At 48.5% G+C, this 19,575-nt stretch overlaps 1 protein-coding gene across 5 annotated transcripts in view; it reads left to right on the forward strand.

The window, feature by feature from the left end:
• The window catches only part of ENTPD4 (ectonucleoside triphosphate diphosphohydrolase 4), a 491,672-nt gene that overhangs the window by 387,438 nt on the left and 84,659 nt on the right, over positions 1–19,575 (forward strand). For all 5 annotated transcript variants that reach the window (XM_069617610.1, XM_069617612.1, XM_069617611.1 and 2 more), the window contains one exon: positions 8,736–8,821. In XM_069617610.1, coding sequence (XP_069473711.1) covers positions 8,736–8,821 — 86 coding nt within the window. The remainder of the gene's footprint in view (positions 1–8,735; positions 8,822–19,575) is intronic.

The following is a 19,575-nucleotide window of genomic DNA, read 5'->3' on the forward strand; positions in this document are numbered from 1 at the left end:
ACGCGCAGTGGCTCAAAGCAGCTACATGGGCCTCCGACACTGAAGAATCCTGGGCGGTCCAACAACCCGCCTGCTCCAGGCCTAGAGACATATGGCAGAAGTTCCGCTCGTTCATGTCCTCCACCAACACCGACTCAGATTCTGTATCCCCAGCTCCCTCTCCTAACTCAGCCTTAGGGGGCCCCTGAGCTGTCTTTCATTTACCTGTTATTTCGACCCTCGATGGACCCCCAGGTGCATATGTCGTTACCTTTTCCTTTATGTATCCCATTGATATGTATTGCATGTAACATGCCGATTACCCTGTTTTGCTTCCAAGGCTCTATTGTAATTCACCTGTTTCTGTGTTGCCAAGCTGAATGAATAAACAAAAGTTTAAAAAAAAAAAGATGGAGTCACTTGAGTACCAGTAGCTGTAGATTCAAGCACGCACGCTGGTATCCCTCTCCCTGGTTAATCCGAACCAGCTTTGAGAATTGTATCCAGGTGGCTTACGAGTTGATTGGTCCCACCAACTCAAAGGAAGAAGTTGTCCTTGAATGGGCTTCTCTGTCGAGATGAACTTGGCAATTCAGACCTGCAGCAGGGCTTTAATGGGCAAACCAATGGTCCAAGAGTTGCAGCAGCCATCCTCTTCCAGCTCTTCTTCGGTTCTTTCATTCCAGTGGTTGACTCTGCTTTCCAATCCAAGAGACTTGCCTTTTAAACAGTTTTCTCCCTTTCATCCTAGCTGTCACTCACCCAGCAGGGCGTCTGTCCTTGCCGGACAGTCAGCCAGCCACTCACGCCAGAGTGCATTTGGGTCTCCTAAGAGACTAAGCACAGGGAGTTTCGGGCACCTGCCTCACTTCCTGCCCAGACACTCAGACGCCTGAGGCGGTCTTCAGTCCTGAAGCCCGCCAAAGGCACACGAACAAAGGGACCAAACCTGGTTTGGCATGCAGAGACAAACACTAGAAGGTCCTTTCCAAAAAGAAACGGTGAAAAAAGAAGAACGGGACCTGTCAAAAAATATTGTCTTAAGGCGCCATCTTGAAAAACATTGCTCCCGTGATTTTTAGCTACCGGTGTTCGCGTTTCAGTTAAAATCATGGTAGTTTGTTGTAAAACCACTGCCACCAGCCTTTTCAATAGGAAAGGGTAGCATTTGACTGCTACATGAGTATTTAGACACAGCGGATACTATGGAACCCCTCCAGCACTCCATTAGAAGATGGTGTGTGCTGGGTCTAGGAATTTTGAAAGACTAGTAAAGTCAATTTCACTTTACATTCTGTGGGAAACAGTAGTTTATCCCAGAGAAGGTATCTAAACCTTTTTTTTTAAAGAATTTTTTATTTTGAAAATAAACAATACAAACCAAACTTGCAGCATTAAGTACAATAGAACCGTAAACATCAATTAACACCCGTTACTGCACCCCAATCCCCTCCCCCCGCTCAAGAGCTTATCAACTTTTCGATTCTGTATCCGCTACGTGTGGCTGGGTGTCGCTTCCTTCCGAAGCTGCAGGGTCCACTGCCGTGCCAAACAGTCCTGTAATTAACATCCTCCAAGCCGTCAGGTTACCTACATCTTCCTCCCCGCAATTGCTACATGCCTCCTGCCATACCACCGTTTCAGCCTCCGCCCATTTTTGCAAGTCCCGCCACCATACCTCTATCCGTGGCTTGTGGCATTGCTTCCAGCTCATGGCTATCCTTCTTTTAGCAAGCACATATGCCAGGTCCCTCAGTTTCCCAAGATGTTTAGTGTTCCGTGGTCTGGGAAACCCTCCCAGCAGGCAGGCCCAGGCCGTATCTATGTGTAGCGGGACCCCTTTGTCTGCTAGTTTCCGTGCCACTTCCCCCCAAAAAGCTTCAATCACTGGGCAGGACCAGAACATGTGTGTCATGTCTGCGTCTTCCTCATCGCATTTCGGACATGCTTGTCTTCCTGCGTTCGCAAACTTGGATATTCTTTTCGGGGTCATATAGGCTCTATGCGTAATGTATAGCTGTATTTGCTGCAATCTAGCATTCCTGGACACTTTCTTATGGTATCCCATGGCCCGTTCCCACATCCCATCGGTCAACTGCGCCCCCACCTCCGCTTCCCAGTCCAACCTCAAGTCCTTCCCCACCCGGGTCATCACCACCTCGTATAGTCTAGAGATCTCGTGCCCTCCCTCCGATATGTCATATATCGTTCCAATTAGAGCGTCTGGTTCTTCCGCCAGCACAGTCTCTGGCCAGGTTTTACGGATAGTCTGCACCAGCCTAAGATACGTAACATATTGGCCCCCATGCAACCCTGTCTCATCTCCCAGGTCTTCGAATTCTTTAATAGCCCCTTCTTGCCATATATCTCCCAATGTGGCCAGCCCAACCGATTCCCAATAGGTCCTGATTATCATCCTAAGCTGGCTGTCCCCTTTAGTTAAGGCAACTAGAGGCACCTTTGGGGAACACGGGTACGGGCTCCATCAATTGGCATGCTCTGTGCCACATCTTCCACCCAAGCAACAACATACTCGAGCATTCATTCAGTTCAAGTCTATGAACCCAGATGATCTCTTTTAGGTAAAACGGGGCGCAGTCCTGCCCAACCAGCCTAGATTCAGGAGTTTCTTCATCAGAAAGCCATTTAGTTACATATTGCAATTGGCTGGCTACATAATAGGCCTCAAAGTTCGGCAGCTTGATGCCCCCTTTATCATGTAAGTTCTGTAGCTTCCATAGCGCCACTCTATTGCGGGTGCCGTGCCACAGGAAGTCCCTACACATGCTGTTAAGTTTGGCAAAGAACTTCTTGGGTATCAGGTATGGTATATTACTGAAAAAGTGCAACAGCCTAGGCAGGACCACCATCTTGAGCATCGCCCCCCGCCCCATCATCGCCAGCGGCAGCTTCTCCCAAAACTTCATGTTCGTGCGGATTTTCTTCACAGCCACCTCGGTATTGTGCAAGTGTTCCCCCGCCACAGTGTGATATACATCTATTCCGAGGTAGCGGAAAGAATCAGCTGCCCAAGGCACGGACAACACTGGCAATCGTTCCAGAGGGACTCCTGTGTAGCTCCCTAATGGAAACATGCTCGATTTTCGGGGGTTTACCGCTATGCCGGACAGTTCCGCATACTTTTCCATGACCTCTAGAATGTACTGGAGATTTTCCTCCGGATATTTTAAATACAGTAACAAATCGTCAGCATATAAGGATATTAGCTGTTTCTCTCCTCCCACTTCAATGCCAACCAGGTCATATTGTTGTCTGAGGTACACTGCTAAGGGCTCCAGGGCTAGAATGTATAACATCGGGGACCAGGGGCACCCTTGTCTGGTGTCTCTGCTGAGTTGCCACCTCTTAGATATCACTGATCCCGTGCGCACTCTGGCCAGTGGTTCGCTGTACAACAATTCCGCCCACCTAACGTAACCCGGCCCCATCCCGTATTCTTCCAGGGCCGCCAGCAACCATGGCCACCTCACCAAATCAAAAGCCTTGACTGCGTCTAGGGACACCACCACCATCTCTTCATCGCTTCTGTTCCCCTCTTCAATCACCCGGTGGAGTCGCCTGTGGTTGTGAGTTATATTTCTATTGGGGACATAGCCTGTCTGATCCGGGTGTATCAATTTACTGATGACCCTTCGTAGCCTATTAGCTAGGACCGCCGTCAGGATCTTGCTGTCCTGGTTCAACATTGACAGCGGCCTATACGAGCGCAACAATGCCCCAGTCTGTTGGGCTTGGGGAGCGGTACGATTAGTGCTTCTCTAAGCGTATCCGGTAGCCGACCCTTCTCAAAAGACTCATTAAACCTCTCTAGCATAGGGGGGAGTACCTCTGCCCTATATACTTTATAAAACTCGCTCGGGAATCCGTCCGTGCCCGGGGTCTTGCAGGTGGGCAGCTGTTTCACCACCTCCTCTAGTTCATCCAGGGTAATAGGTGCGTCTAGTTCCTCCCTTTCTTCGTCACTAATCCTAGGTAGTTCCATGTCTTTCAGTGTTTCTCTGATCTCTTCCTGGTTTTCCCCTCCCCTGTCCTCATATAGTATTCTATAATAGTCAAAAAATGCCTCATTGACTCCTTCTTGAGTGTCAACCTCCTCCCCGTTTTCCCTAGTTATTATCCTAATCGGGGGCCTGGGGGTTTCGCTCTTATATAACCACGCCAGCAAGCGGGCAGTTTTGTCCCCACCCGCATGTTGCCTCTCGACATATTTTCTATAGTTAAGGTTGCAGAGCCTTTCCCAAAGCTCCGCACACCTTTGCTGCAACTCAAGTACTAGTTCTGCGTCCCCTCCTGCCCTGTCGCTTTCGCGCTCCAGTTGCTTCTCCGCCTTCTCTAGTTCTGTCAGGACCCCACCTTGCAGGCCCTTTGACTTGGAAATGGCAGTACCCAGCAACACAACCTTGAAAGCCTCCCAGAGTGTGCTCGCTGAATCCACACTGCCCGTGTTCACCTCAAAGTACTGCAAGATCGCATCCCTGATGTCCTCCCTGAAGACTGAGTCTCTAAGCGCCTCCGCACGGAGGCGCCACGTAGGTATCCGCGCCCTAGGGCGACAGTACTGCCAGGTCAGCACCAGGGGCGAGTGGTCCGACAGGACCCTTGCTCTATATTCTATTTGGGTGGTCTCTATCACCACCTCTGGCGTGGCAAAAAAATAATCCAATCTCGTATGTAAGTGCTGCGGAGCAGAGTAGTGACAGTACTGCGTGGCATTAGGGTGTTTCAGTCTCCAAACATCCGCCAACCCAAAGTCCTCCAGTAATGCCTGTAATACCCTGGCCGCCGGGGTGGGCCGATCAATCTTCTCATCAGACCTGTCTGCCTTTGGGTCAAGCACGCAGTTAAAGTCCCCTCCCCAAATAATCGCTACCCCCACACACGCGCCCAGGTGGGTACATAGGGTTCTGAAGTACGCAGCAGTGTTTTGGTTGGGGGCATATGTATTGATAATGCACACCTCTTTGTTCTCTACCAAGGCCCTCAGCATGACCAGCCTGCCCTCCGTGTCCACCACCTCCTGTATGAGTCTGAGCGGAACATGTGGTGCCACCCAGATCAGCACTCCCCTAGCATAGGCAGAGTACGGAGAGCCCACTACTGTGCCTCTCCACTTTTTCCCCACCAGTTCCAACTTCTGTTGGGTCAAGTGTGTCTCCTGCAGCAGCGCAATGTCAATCCTCTGTCTTTTAAGGTACATCATGACCTTGTTCCTTTTTAAATAGCTGTTAAGTCCCCTGACATTCCAGGTGACGATCTTAAGGTCTCCCATGGCACATGCGTATCTTCCTGCTTCCCATGTAGCGACTCCCCTTTGCCCACGTAATACAGATAGCCTCTCATTCTAGTAGCTCCTCGTACCAGCTCAAACCCCCTTTAACTATGTACACAGCAAAACCCCAACTTCCCTCCCCTCCCTCCCCCCCGTCCCTTCCCCAACATCACACACCCCAACTGCTGCCCAGCTCCAGCTTCGGAGCTCAGGCACCCCCACATCTAGCCCCGCAAGCACCGATCGATGCACAGAGCTCAGTAGGGTGAGGTCGCCCTAATGGCCACCCAACTAAAGCTATCGTGGGGTAAAAAGAATCGTTCCGTAAGGCTCCCGTTAAGTAAACATTAATCACAGTGCCCATGACAAACAGTGCAATCATCTGACCTTCTCTACCGAAGGCTTCGCAAACCACTATATTCAAGTCCCACGTGCCACGCCATCTTGCGACGCCATTTTCATGCCTCCCGTATCTCTTCCGAGCCCTTCCTCGTCCGAACTTCTGACTCCTGGGGGCATCCTTGTGCATCGAGCCATCCCATGGCATCCTCCGGGGTCTCAAAAAACAGAGTTTTATGTGCATGAATGACCTTCAATTTTGCGGGATAAAGTAACATATATTTGTGGCCCGCCTCTCTCAGTCTCCACTTTACTGACCCGAAATTCATGCGGCTGCGCTGTACAGTCAGGGTATAATCCGGGTAAGCCGTGATGTTTGCCGCTCCTCGTATGATCGTTCCTCCTTTTCGAAAGTGTTCCAGTATCCTCTCCCGGTCGCGGTAGTTGAGAATTTTAGCTATGATAGTCCTAGGCGGGTTCCCCGGCGGCGGCCTCCTCGTTAGGGCTCTGTGTGCCCTCTCTACTGCAAATCCTTGGGATAGGTCTCCTCCGGGTATCTCTTGTAATAACATGGATTCAATGAATTCCGTAGGGTCACGGCCCTCCATCCCCTCCGTCAGGCCCACGATGCGGATGTTATTGCGACTGGCTCGTCCTTCCGCCTCCTCAGCTCTGCTCTCCAGGTTGCCCACTCTTTGTATTAGGGCGTGCAAGTCGGCTTTATGGGAGGCGCAATCCGCAGTATTCGGGCCGACTTCCTTCTCAAGGGACTCTGTGCGCTCCGCCAAGGCCCTGACATCCTGTCGGAGCAGGTTAACGTCTTCTTGAACCTCTCCGACCTTGAGATCCAGCGCCGTTTTTAGTTCGGTGACGGCCAGTTCAAGCTTAGATTCCCAGGCCGCCCTTAGGTCCGCAATCGCCGCCAGGATTTCTTGGTTGGCGCCCGAAGTTATTGTGCCGCTCGCGGCCAGCGCATCCTTGCTCTTGGTGGTGTCCTGTCACGGGGACGTCCTAGTGAAGTCATCCAGGGTGGGCTGTTTCGCCTTCGGCCGCACCGTCCTATTCGACATGACCCAGGGAATCTGTAGTCTGCTCAAGTGACCATTTTGTGTCGTCCTGCGTCCCCGGTGTCCTTATCTCACCCGCACCGATCTCCGCCATCGTCACTCCTGCGCCATCCAGAAGTTCACCATGCGTAGCCCACACATTCACACACCGGCATGTGTTTCGTCAGTGGTCAGCGGTCCGTCCTAACGCACTTGTTTGCCCGGATCATTGCAGGATCTCGGGAGCTCCTCCAGAACGCGTCCTCCTGCATGGCTCTCGTAGCCACGCCCCAAGGTATCTAAACCTTAGCGAAGTCTAAAAGACATCTCTGTGTCACTGCGCTGAGGGTGTTGTGTAACACACATGAAAAGATGATGCCTATGGAGTTATCTAAAACTCCATAATCAAAGAACACAAGTGAAAAACACACATCAAAATACATGAGTGGGAAAAAAGGCTCACACTCTTTCCAGGTAAAAAAATCAAGTCCTCAAAATCCAGCAAGGTTGCTGGGGGTCTCTAAGGTGAAGGGAATTAGCACATTTATGAGAATTCTCCCTAACAGCAACTTTATTGTATTTATTTAGTGTATGGATTTACAAAGCGCTTTAACCAAATGATTAATGATATAGTGAAATATAACATGGAAATATGCTAAATGGAGACAAATAGAAAGAAAACGAGCCTGGAGAATGACTGAGGTGTAAGCAGGAGAGGACAAGTATTGCTCATAATGAATGAACAACATAGAGGAAAGTTAAAACACTGCAGAGCATTAATCGTTTATAGTTCATTATCTCCCATGGAGTACATCAACCAGGAAGAAAAGCGACAACAGCCTGCACAAGTGGGCTGAAAAGCCAGGAAGCATCACAGCCTTCAACAGGCAATGATGACAAATACCTGAAAAGGAGAAGGGGCATGCAAAAGTAGCTGGTAAACAAACACCTTGATTAACAAGAGCGGGGGAGAGGCCAAAATGGCTGCAGACGCCATGCTCCGCCCCCACCAGCAGCCTAGAAGGCCCATACTCGTTTTCCCTTGTCCCAAGGGCTTCTTCCTGTAGTGTCCCCTTGCTTCTGTCCCCGAATTGGAAACAACTCAGACAATGATGTTCTGGCGGAAGGACCCCCTGAGAGCAGCACAGGAGGCAGCTCCCAGCAGTGACAGGTGAAAGATGCTGCATGGATGGCCGATGGACTGCCCCAGGCTGCTTTGCCCTCACCCTTGTCCCTCGCGCTTCTTCCTCAGGTGCCTGTCTGGCTCCCCCTTAGCGAACTGTACACAGCGATGTTCCGCTGATAGGGCCGTTTGAGAACAGTGAAGCAGGCCGGCAGGGGATTCGTGCTGAATGCATGGGGTATGGACTGCCCCAGACAGACTTGCCTTTGTCCCTCATCCTTCTTTTTCGGGTTCCCGACTCCTCGCTGCCGCTTTATTGAAATAAACCTGCGAATTGGACTGTATTTTCAACCATTCTAGTATCTGCTCCTTGTTCGATAGATACCCTTTTTATTCTAATGCTTCATATGTGTTGTGATCTCTGGTGGGACTTAAAAAAGGAAATCAGGAAATGGTATTATTGCTAAAGAAAGCAGGCTGAAAACATTGATTGCATGCACGTGTTGTCCGTTTTCATAAAGTCATTGTTTAGCACCAATCTAAATCAGATAAAGCATATTAATATAACACATGGGATTCTTACTATCTGTATAGTAATGCTGCTTCACTATTAAACTGTTTTACATTGCTAAAGCGTGCAAGACCCTGCTTACACATTTGGTCTCTGTCCATTTACTCGGTTATCGATGTATGTATCCCATACACTTAAATAACAACTTCAGTAAGAAATTAATGTTTAATAGGAAGACTGTTTTGTAACTGGGCTGCTAATATTTTAACTCCCCAGCTGAACTTTCTTGCTAAAAAAAGCAGATGCTATATACCCACTGATGAAGGAGAACTAGGGACGCATTGGCAAACTACGTTAAACTGAGCTTGAAATATAGCATGATGCTCTATTGTGTAGGAATAAATGTCACTTGCAATTATTCTGAAAGTTATTTTGGTTGCCCGTTAGGATTATTGCTCAACAAAGTGGTCCGTCCTAGAGGAACGATTTCAACGAGGCTTGTATGCGGCGCACGCAGACTCAAACAGATTAAAGTAAGTAGAATTCGTTACATCCACCATATTCTTCTTTGATGTAAAGCTTTCTGGCGGTTGCCCAACGTTTGTAAAATTAACTGTGTCTTTGGTTAAAGACAAAGGACCACACAATTTACAGAAACGGCAGAAAGAATGCTCTAAAGGACACAATTTGGCATAATTTGCGAATTATACATTGACAGCTTTTGTTTTTACTTGCTTCAAAATCAATTTTCTGACTTTTCTAAATTCAGATCACATTTTTTCCTGACAGAAAATGAAAAACATTTTTTAGATAAAGAGAAATGTGAGTTTTGGCAGTACTCGCTAGTCAATAACAAATGTCAAAGACTACTTTAAAAAAATGCTCAGTTCATTTGAAACAATTTGTACATCACACATTTTAGATTTGTAATGGTTTCAGATTCAAAGCACCATGTCATCAAAAAATGAAATGGATACAGATCATCAATGTGAAAAATAATATTGACTCTTTTTACTTATAAAAAAGTATGCTTTGGATTGGAATACAAATATCCTTAAAACATTTCCAGTTCTTCTGTAAGCCAAGTGTGGTGCCCCAAGTAACCAAAGGTATTCCTCAGTCATGGTTGTATTTAAATTATGGAAAGTCTGATTAATCACTAATTTGATTAAAGCCTTCCCATGTATAACCGATGGCCTTAATAACTCACATAAACATTGTGCAAGTTTTAAGGGTTTTAATCTTTTCTCTCTTGCCTTCTCAAAACACAGCTTTAAATAAGAAATGTTCAGGTAGCCCAATGAAACGATAGACCGGTTCCTTAGTATAACACCGCAAGATGGAAAAGGGGTTTGGGAAGTGGCACTAGGGCCATCCCGCTCTCTGTCTTGTACACCCTGCTCCCTAGCCCAGGCATCTTTATCCCCGGGTTAGTGCTACTGATTGTTACACCCTCAATATTCTGAAGCTAGTCCAAGCTGCGGTGAGTGCCTAAGGCACTGGGCCATACCTCTCTAGACTCCATTAGGGACTTCTTCCCTGGACCTACACCATCAATGGTTAGTTCTAAAGGAGGTGCGTGATTGTGCCATTCAATCTTCCAGCCTTGCTATATCTCCTTAGTACTCCCCTCCTCCCTCACTCTCCTCCGAACAACTCCTCCCAGTTTCTCCCCATGTCCTTATCCTGTCCCTCTGCTGTTTCTCCCTCTCCTTCTACCACCTACCTTCACCCTTTGATGTTTTCTACCTTCTCCCAGATCTTGCTACTCCCTCTTACTCTTCTCCTCCATATTACCACTTTCTCCAGCATTGAACCTTTCATGGATTCACAGTATGTGAATACATGAAAGATCCAATGCTGGAGAAATGGAGTTACAGGTAATAAACTACTCCCTTCTCCTCTACCACTACCACTCCCTTCGTCACACCACTTCTTCCCATCTCCTTGCACCACTACTACTCTCCTGCTCTGCACTGCTACTATTCTTCCCTCCCTGCGCCACCCCTTTCTGCACTACTACTATGGTGCCCTGCTCACCCTTTACTCACTCACACTACTCCCCCCCATATTTCTCCTACACACCTCTCCTCACACCCTACTCACACACTCCATTCTTTACTAGCCTCACTCTCTCACTCACACCTACGACTAACACCCAACTCACCTACTCCTATTTCCCACACTATCTTTATCGTCCTCTCTCTCTCCCACCCACCATATACTGCACTCCACACTTCCTTCACTAGAATACACACAACTGGTACCACTCTTTATCTCAAAGACCTCACCAGTACTTCGCTTTGCCACCTACTTTCAAATACTCTGCTCCTCTGTCCTTCCTCTGCTTGGTCTCTCGGTCCACATTCACTTCCTCCTGTGACCTCACCCGAACAACCCACACTCTGCCTTTACTTCTGTCTGCTTTTATAGTGTGTGGCTGGTGGTTCTGTGTCTCCCTCATCATTTCCTTGGCAGCAGCGCTCACCTGACATGTTTCACCACACAGTATCAGTCTTTTCCCCAGGACCAAAGTGAGTCTTTAAAAGCCCCTCCCCCTTTTCCAGCACATTTTTGCACACCGTTTCTGGTAGTTCACCTGCTGTTTCCCTGTTGTGCTGTCAGCTGGAAATCTGATTTTCTGTTTTGATAGTGTGCTTGCTGCTTTTCTGGCATGCTGGTCACTGTTGGCATTTTGGGTTGTTTGGTTCCAGTTTGGCGTTTCTTGGCTGCTCACTGTTGCATTCTGGGAGTGTGATAGAGCGGATGGAAATAGAACACAATACACAGTCTCACTTGAACAAACTTTATTAATTATATAAATAACCTATTAGATAAGTGGATGTTCTGTAGGGTTCAGCCTTCTCCTTGATATTAAAATATATGTGCGAGCCTTTCTTTGACTTGGCTTGGTTTGAGAGTCAACAGGATGGGGTATTCTTAAGTCTCAGTCTATTTCTTTACTTTTCTTTCTGAACGAATATGGCCACATAAAATGTCTTTCCCTTTTGTATAACTTTCTTCCTCTCCTTTGCGGAATTATGTCTTGGAGGAGGGGGAGTCTTATGGGTTAAGTGCAGAATGTTACATGCCTCTTCGGCGGTTAGTGACTTCTGTATAATAAAGCCTCAAGGTTATTTACATTACTTCCCGTCATCCTCAAATGTCACTCTTCCCCTTTCGAAGGGATTGTGTCCTCCGACGTATTCCTCATCTTAGATATATCCTTCCAGCTCTGCTGGCCTCGGAAATTTTTTTTTTCTCCAGAGGGCGCTGCGCGTCGACGTCCCTCGAGTCGATGTCCTTCGACAGCCGCCGTATTGACGCTCGACGTCATCCTGCCTATAAAGGCCGCGCGCAGCGTCCGTTGCTCAGTTCCGTTTTTCCGCGCTACTCGGTGCCTCGGAATACCGTTGCTCAGTTCTTAGTCAGATAATACCTATTTACCTCGAGTTATTCGATCCGTACTCGATGGCTTCCTCGTCGGAACCGACAACTCCTCGATCCGGCTTCAAAAAATGTCGAGATTGTGGGAAAAAGATGTCGTTGATCGATCCTCACAGAAATTGTCTGTGGTGCTTGGGAGCCGAACACCATTGTTCGGAGTGCGAGGAGTGTATGTCCATGACAGCTAAGGCCCTGAAGGAGCGTAGGGGGAAGCTGGAGAAAGGTAAGACTTTTAAAGCTTCTTCTTCGTCGACGAAGTCGAGACATTCGTCTCCTCGTCACCATTCACGCTCCAGGTCTCGGAGTGGGTCTCATCACTCCTCGAGATCGAAGCACTCGAAGAGGAGACGTCGAAGATCCCCTTCTCCATCTTCCTCTTCCTCTGTTTCGCCAAAAAGAATCCCTTGCCCCACGATGAGCGTCTTCGAGAAAGCGGCCTCGACCCCCTCGAAGACTGCCGAGAGCGATGCTCTGGTCGAAAGACCCGAAGGTCAAAAACGCCGCGAGTCGCAGTACCCGGCGAAAGAAACCTCTCGAGTGCGTCTCGAACCCTCGAGTAGGACTATGACCTCCAAACCTTCCTCGAAGGTTCCGTCGACGCCGTCGACGAAGGTTCCGTCGACGTCGAGGTCGATGTCTTCGACGCCGTTGTCGAAGGGACCTTCGACACACGGGTCTGTCGACTCGACGCCGGCCTCGACACCGGCGTCGACGCCGAGAAAAGTCACGGTGACCACACATCCAGTGACGATCCCCAGGCCCTCGACGTCGATGGCGTCGATATTGTCGAGTAGAATTCCAATTCTGTCGAGGTCCTCGAGGCCTCCACCTCTGTTTTCGACGCCACGCTCCAAGCCTTCGGCGTCGACGACATCGACGTTCTCGAGGCCAATAATGACAAGTTCGGCACCCTCTGCCTTGGAAATGGGATTTACTCCCTTTATGAGTTCAGAACAATTGAGAACTATATCCTCAATTTTAGAAGAGGGTGATTTGTCTGAACAAGACACATTTGAGTTACAGGGACCTGTAACCCCAGTTAGAGAGGAATTTTCCTCTGAAGAGCGCAGATTAAAGGATCTTCATGATTCTTTACATGAGGCAAGTGGGTTAGACACTTCCCCTGAGGTGGATTTTGCTAAGCTAGACCCGGGGGAGCATGCTGAAACCCCCTACAGAGCCTTAATGGCCAGGATTACAGAGTTCATGGGGTGGTCTACACCTTCACAATCTTTCCAGCAAGATGACCTCACGGATATTCTTGACAAAGGCCCACAAGAGGATCCAGTGGTGCCCTTTCATAAAGCTCTTCAGAGAAAGATCATGACAAACTGGGAAACCCCAGATGTAATACCAGCAGTAAATAAAAAACTGTCTGCAAAGTACAGGGTATCTTCCACAGACCCAGAGTTCTTGTCTAAACATCCATCCCCAGAAAGTCTGGTGGTACAAGCAGCATCCTCTACCGATGTCAAGACGGCTTATCCTACAGTCCCACAGGACAGGGACGATAAAAAAAATGATGCTATGGCAAAGAAAGTCTTTTCAGCATGTAGCATGGCGTTAAAGTCTGTTAATGCTACTTGCACCCTTGCTAGGTTCAGCCATACACTTTGGGAGTGTGCTTCTACAGCGGCTGACTGCATCCCAGAGGGAGAAGAAAGGGATGCGTTCCTGAATATTATACAGGACGGTAAAGACGCTATGTGCGAATCCCTCCAGACGGGCATTGATTCGGCTGACAGTATCAGCAGAGCAATGGCGGCAAGTACATCAACCAGGAGGTTCGCTTGGTTGAGAAAGTCGGGTTTTGCCCCAGATGTGCAAGCCAGGCTCTTGAACATGCCATTTGATGGCTCTTCTTTGTTCGGGAAAAAGGCGGATGACAGTTTAGAAAAACTGCAAACTTCAAAAGCAGCAGCAAAATCCCTAGGAGCTGCAATCCGTCAGACTCCTTTTCGTCCCACGGGAACCTCTGCGAGGGGCAAGTCCTTTCGCTTCTACTCCGCATTCGGAAGAGGTAGAGGACGACCGGCTCAAAGGGGTCAAAGAAGAACTACCCGAGGTGGACGGGGTAGATATTCTAAAGCCGCAGCAACAGCAGGTGCCTCTTTACCATCGGCATCTGCATCAGCCGCCCCAAAACCACTCTGAGGACTCCCCTCACAGGACACCTGTAGGAGGCAGGTTGACTCAACATCTGACGGTATGGCAGGCTATCACGTCAGATGCTTGGGCATTGGAAACAGTCGCCCAAGGTTACTGCCTGCCTTTCCTAAGTATACCTCAGAGTCATCCACCGGGGATCAGCTCTCAGAAAGCTCCAGATCCGCTCCTCTTGCAGGAAATTTTGGACCTGCTAGAGAAAGGTGCCATAGAACCGGTACCTGTAGCGGAGAGGAACAAGGGCTGGTATTCCCCTTACTTTCTCATTCCGAAGAAAGACGGAGGACTGAGACCCATCTTGGACTTGCGAGAATTGAACAAATTCCTCAGGAAAGACAAATTCAAGATGGTCACTCTTTCTCAGATCCTCCAGGCCCTTCAGTTTCAGGACTGGTTGGTATCTCTGGACCTTCAGGACGCTTATTTCCATGTGCCTATCCATCTCAAACACAGGAAATACCTGAGGTTCGCAATTGGCAACTCTCACTATCAATTTCGAGTACTGCCATTTGGGCTGACCTCCGCCCCGAGGGTCTTCACCAAGTTAATGTCGGTAGTGGCTGCAAGTCTAAGGAGGGAAGGGATTCACGTCTACCCCTACCTGGACGATTGGCTGATCAGGGCTGTTTCTCCGGAGCAAGCTCAGATCCAGCTAAATCACGTGTGCTACTCCCTTCACAAACTGGGCTTCTCCCTCAATTTAAAGAAGTCTCAAATGATACCATCGCAGAGACTCCAGTTCATAGGAGCGATCCTGGATACTTCCCTGGGAAAAGCCTCGCCACCAGAGGTGAGGGCTCAAGATATTCTACAGATGGTTACCAAGTTCCAACATGCCCAACGTCTCCCAGCCTTCGACTTTTTGAGGTTGCTAGGCCTCATGGCATCCTGCATTTTCCTTGTGCCAGAGGCTCGCCTGAGAATGAGAGCCCTCCAGTGGGCACTGAGGACTCAGTGGTCACAATTCTCAGGGAGAATGACAGATCTTCTTCAGGTTCCCGGCAGGGTGGCTCGAGACCTTCAGTGGTGGGCCTGTCAGGAGAACATTCTGAAAGGAGAACAGTTTTGGCAACCCTGGCCGGAGATAACAGTAGTCACGGATGCCTCACTCACGGGGTGGGGAGCCCACGCCAACGACTTGACCATCAGCGGTCGTTGGTCTCCATCGGAGTCCAGACTACACATCAACCTGTTAGAGCTGAGAGCCATCAGACTTGCGTTGAAGGCTTTCCTGCCAGCTGTACAAGGGAAGAACGTCCTGATAATGACGGACAACACGGTGGCCATGCACTACCTCAACAAAAGAGGAGGCGTAGGATCACTACCCCTGTGCAGAGAGGCGATGCAGCTCTGGTTTTGGGCAATCCAAGAAGGAATCTCTCTATCGGCAGTTCACCTAGCCGGAGAGAAGAACTTGACAGCGGACGCTCTGAGCAGGCAGAACACAGTCTCCCACGAGTGGGAGCTAGCTCAGGAAGTCCTTCAAGAGATCTTCGCCCTTTGGGGAACCCCTCAGGTAGATCTGTTCGCCACCAGCCTAAACAGGAAATGCGACCTGTTCTGCTCAAGGGAATTTCCTCAGAGAGGAGCTCTGGGAGACGCGTTCATAGTGGACTGGGAGTTTCCGCTTCTGTACGCGTTCCCACCGGTCCCTGTCATTCCTCAAATGATCAGGAGGTTGAGAAGATTCCGGCGAACCATGATCCTAATTGCCCCGGATTGGGCCAGGAGAACGTGGTACCCGGACCTTCTAGACTTGTCCATCTGCCCTCCAATTCGACTTCCGCTCAGAGAGAACCTACTCTCACAGAAGGGAGGTCAGGTTCTCCATCCAGACATCAAAACCCTCAACCTTCACGCTTGGCTTCTGAACGGCTGAGGTACAAGGATTGGGACCTCCCTGATGATGTTATGGAGGTGTTGCTTTCGGCAAGGAGGCCAGCAACAAAGTCTTTATACCGCTGCCGTTGGAACAGATTTTGCAGCTGGTGTAGAGAACAGAATATCGACCCATTTTCATGTGGTATACCAATGGTTTTGTCCTTCCTACTATATTTGGCAAATTCAGGCCTTCAAGTTGGCACCATTAAGGGCTATCTCGCAGCGCTATCTATCTTTAAGCGTACTGCGGAGGAACCATCCTATTTCAAATTACCCTTGGTAATACAGTTTCTAAAGGGGTTAACCAATGTTTATCCCCCAAGACCATTCCAAGTTCCCCTATGGGATTTAAACTTAGTACTAACTTTCCTGATGGGTACACCTTTCGAACCTCTCCATTCTTGTTCGTTAAGATTCCTTACCCTTAAGACTGTTTTATTAATAGCACTTACATCTGCTAGAAGGGTGAGCGAATTACAAGCTCTTTCTTGTAAACCCCCTCATACAATCTTTCACAAAGACAAAGTTGTCCTGCAAGTGAAGCCTAATTTCCTCCCAAAGGTAGTTTCTGAATTCCATATCTCTCAGAAGATTACCCTACCATCTTTCTATCCTCCTCCTCACCCGGGGAAAGAGGAAGAGAGGTTACACAGACTTTTTACATTAGTAGACTAGCCAGGATAAGACAGGCAGACCAGCTGTTTGTAGGTTACGCATGTCACAAGCTGGGGTTACCAATAACTAAGCAGACCATTTCCAGATGGATCATTCTAGCCATTCTGGAATGTTATAAACTGGCAGGGAAAGAGCCCCCTCAAAACCTTAGGGCTCATTCGACCAGAGGTATTGCAGCTTCATCGGCCCTCAAAAGAGGCGTGCCGATTAAAGATATATGTGCGGCCGCTACATGGTCGTCTGTCCATACCTTTACACGTTTTTACAATCTGGATTCCTCCTCTAGTCAAGAGACTAGGTTTGGAAGGGCTGTACTGCATTCTATTCATCAATAGAAGACAGCGTGAAGTCAGTACTCCCTCCTCCGAATATAGAATACTGCTATGGGAGCCTATCTAAGATGAGGAATACGTCAGAGGACACAATCCCTTCGAAGAACAAGTTACTTCTTACCTTGTAACGTTCTTTCGACGGGATGTTCCTCCGACGTATTCCTCATCGACCCTCCCATCCATCCCCGCAGTTCTACTTACCTTGTTGTTGCAGCTTACGCTCCTTCAGGGTGATTAGTCTAGTCCAGACAGTAATACTGTGGGCTACAAAACGGAACTGAGCAACGGACGCTGCGCGCGGCCTTTATAGGCAGGATGACGTCGAGCGTCGATACGGCGGCTGTTGAAGGACATCGACTCGAGGGACGTCGACGCGCAGCGCCCTCTGGAGAAAAAAAAAATTTCCGAGGCCAGCAGAGCTGGAAGGATATATCTAAGATGAGGAATACGTCGGAGGAACATCCCGTCGAAGGAACGTTACAAGGTAAGAAGTAACTTGTTCTTCTCACTTAGACCTGGTTAGCTGGTTTAACTCATACAAACTGCTCTCAGGTTCTCACTCGTCGAGTTACCTTTGAAGTTTCAGGAGTTAGTTGGTTCCGCCTCTCTTCAGCTGAAGGCTGACGTGTTCGCGTAATGCCTCTTCCTTCTTTCCTAATTGAGGCCTGATTGGCTCCAGCCCGTCCCTCCCCAGCTCTCCGGCTCTTCGTTCCTCGCTCAGGGGAGTCTGCGCTGCGAGGGAGGGGCTGGCTTGGAGAGCGTGGCCTCTCTCAGCTGATCTCTCCCTCCTGCGCCGCGTACGCGGCTCGATTCAGCTGCTCTTTCAGTTCTGCTATCCTGCGTGGATGTTTCGTCTCCGGCGAGCGAAACTCGTGTAGGGCTCTGTCACTTCTCAGCCGGTCTCACAGCTCACGACCGCTGGGCTTAATTCTTTGGAGTTCATTCGCATAGCCCTTCAAAGTGGCTTCTCATTCTTTTCACCTGTATACATCCGGCAACTTTAACAACACTTCTAACAACAACTGGTCATCACGAGGCGTTCAACAGGAATGAACCGTGGCTCATCTCACAGCCAACATTACTAATAGGTCCACTCATAAATTATCTCCTCTTTGGATGAAACTCATCTTCTGTCTTCTCCGTTAGCTAACAGAAAAAAAAAGTCCAGTATTAAAGAAGAGCACCTTCCCCTCACTCTTCTCTATTTCTCATTGGACAATACTCATGTCATTATACAGAAAACCCTCCCTTGACGACCCTTTATGACATCACTCCATGCCATCACTCCACCAAATTACCTGAAGGGTTTTCTACTTAAGGCCAGATTATTTACTTTTAACTTTAATTGGCTCTGAATCCGTTCTTCTTCCTCCGCTTCATCACAGGGAGATAAAGTCGTGAAAAGGAAAGGAGAGAACTGTATTGGGAGGCATTGGGAGATATTGTGGTACCATTGAGAACATTTACGGCACAAGGGGCATTTAGAGGATGGGGGACACTCAGCACCTGCTTCACATATCTGTGGCAGGGCTGGTCCTGGCTTTTGTCTTAGTGATCCTTCTGCCCCAGAATGAGGAGAGTCCCGTCCTCCACCCTTGACAGGATCTTGACCTGTCCCTGCCATACATGTGACCTTAAATTGGATACACCAATCAGGCTATATTTCATTCCAGAAAATGGAGCAATTCTTCCAGGTATTCATAATCAAATATATGGACTTGGAGGTAAACTGGTTGTGTGGTACATTGCAATAAACTGGAAGGTTAAACTGCAGAATTGAGGATGAGTGGACACCAATAGAGCAATAAAAAAGCAGGTGCAGTTTAGAACCCTGATTACCACCCTTGCATCTCTCATGGCCACATCGTGTGACCAACAACCTCCCTGCCTATGTTTTCAAGACCATTTGGACGGAAGCATTTTTCCTTGCACGACAATCAACCGCTCCTTCACTGAAAGCACCTTCCATTCGACCTTCCAGACCGGACACATCCTCTAGTTTCTCAAGAATCCAAAACTGCACCACTGACAACCTCAGCAACGACTGCCCCATCACCCATCTTCCCTTAGATAAAATCCTGGATTAATCAGAAGCCATGCATCCACACCAATGCCAACAACCTCCTTCCCTTCTACCAATCTGGCTTCAGACCCAGATGGATCATGGAAATGGCTACCATGAAGGTGAACAATGTCCATCCAACGCCAACAACCTCCTTCATCTTCAACCTTTACATGGAACTGTTCTGAGCCCTCTTGGCTCCACACAACATCCACACCCACCAATAGGCATATGACGTGCAACGCTACCTTAAGATTTAATTTATTGAAGATATCGATAGGTTTAAAGTGTTCCTTACTTTGATCCAGTCCTATATGCTGTGAGACAGGCATGGTATCAAGAGAGACACAGACTCAAAAGTAACAGTTTGAAAACCTTTATTATCAGACTTTGTGGGGTTGGTGTAATGCCTACCTGGCCCTAAGAGGATTGTTCCCTCAAATTATGCTTCTAACACTGTTGATGTCTGTAAATTCAAAACCAAAATTTGTCTTTGTCCAAACCTATGCTTACCCTCACTCTTAAATCCAATGTGATGGGGATCTGCTTAAAAAAAAAAAAAGGAAACCTAAACCACAGCTAATTTCATGTAGTCTTGCCCATAGGTGTAGTTCTGCCAGTTCAAAGTAGTTCAATTCAACATGGTTGCCCTTGGAACCTTCCACGTAGAGCTCTTGCAGCAAGTCAATAGAGTTCACAATATCTCTAGGTCTCTTGGGGATCC

This window comes from Ambystoma mexicanum, chromosome 10 (genome assembly GCF_040938575.1).
Source record: "Ambystoma mexicanum isolate Mex_15411 chromosome 10, UKY_AmexF1_1, whole genome shotgun sequence".
In the NCBI taxonomy this organism is placed as follows: Eukaryota; Metazoa; Chordata; class Amphibia; order Caudata; family Ambystomatidae; genus Ambystoma; species Ambystoma mexicanum.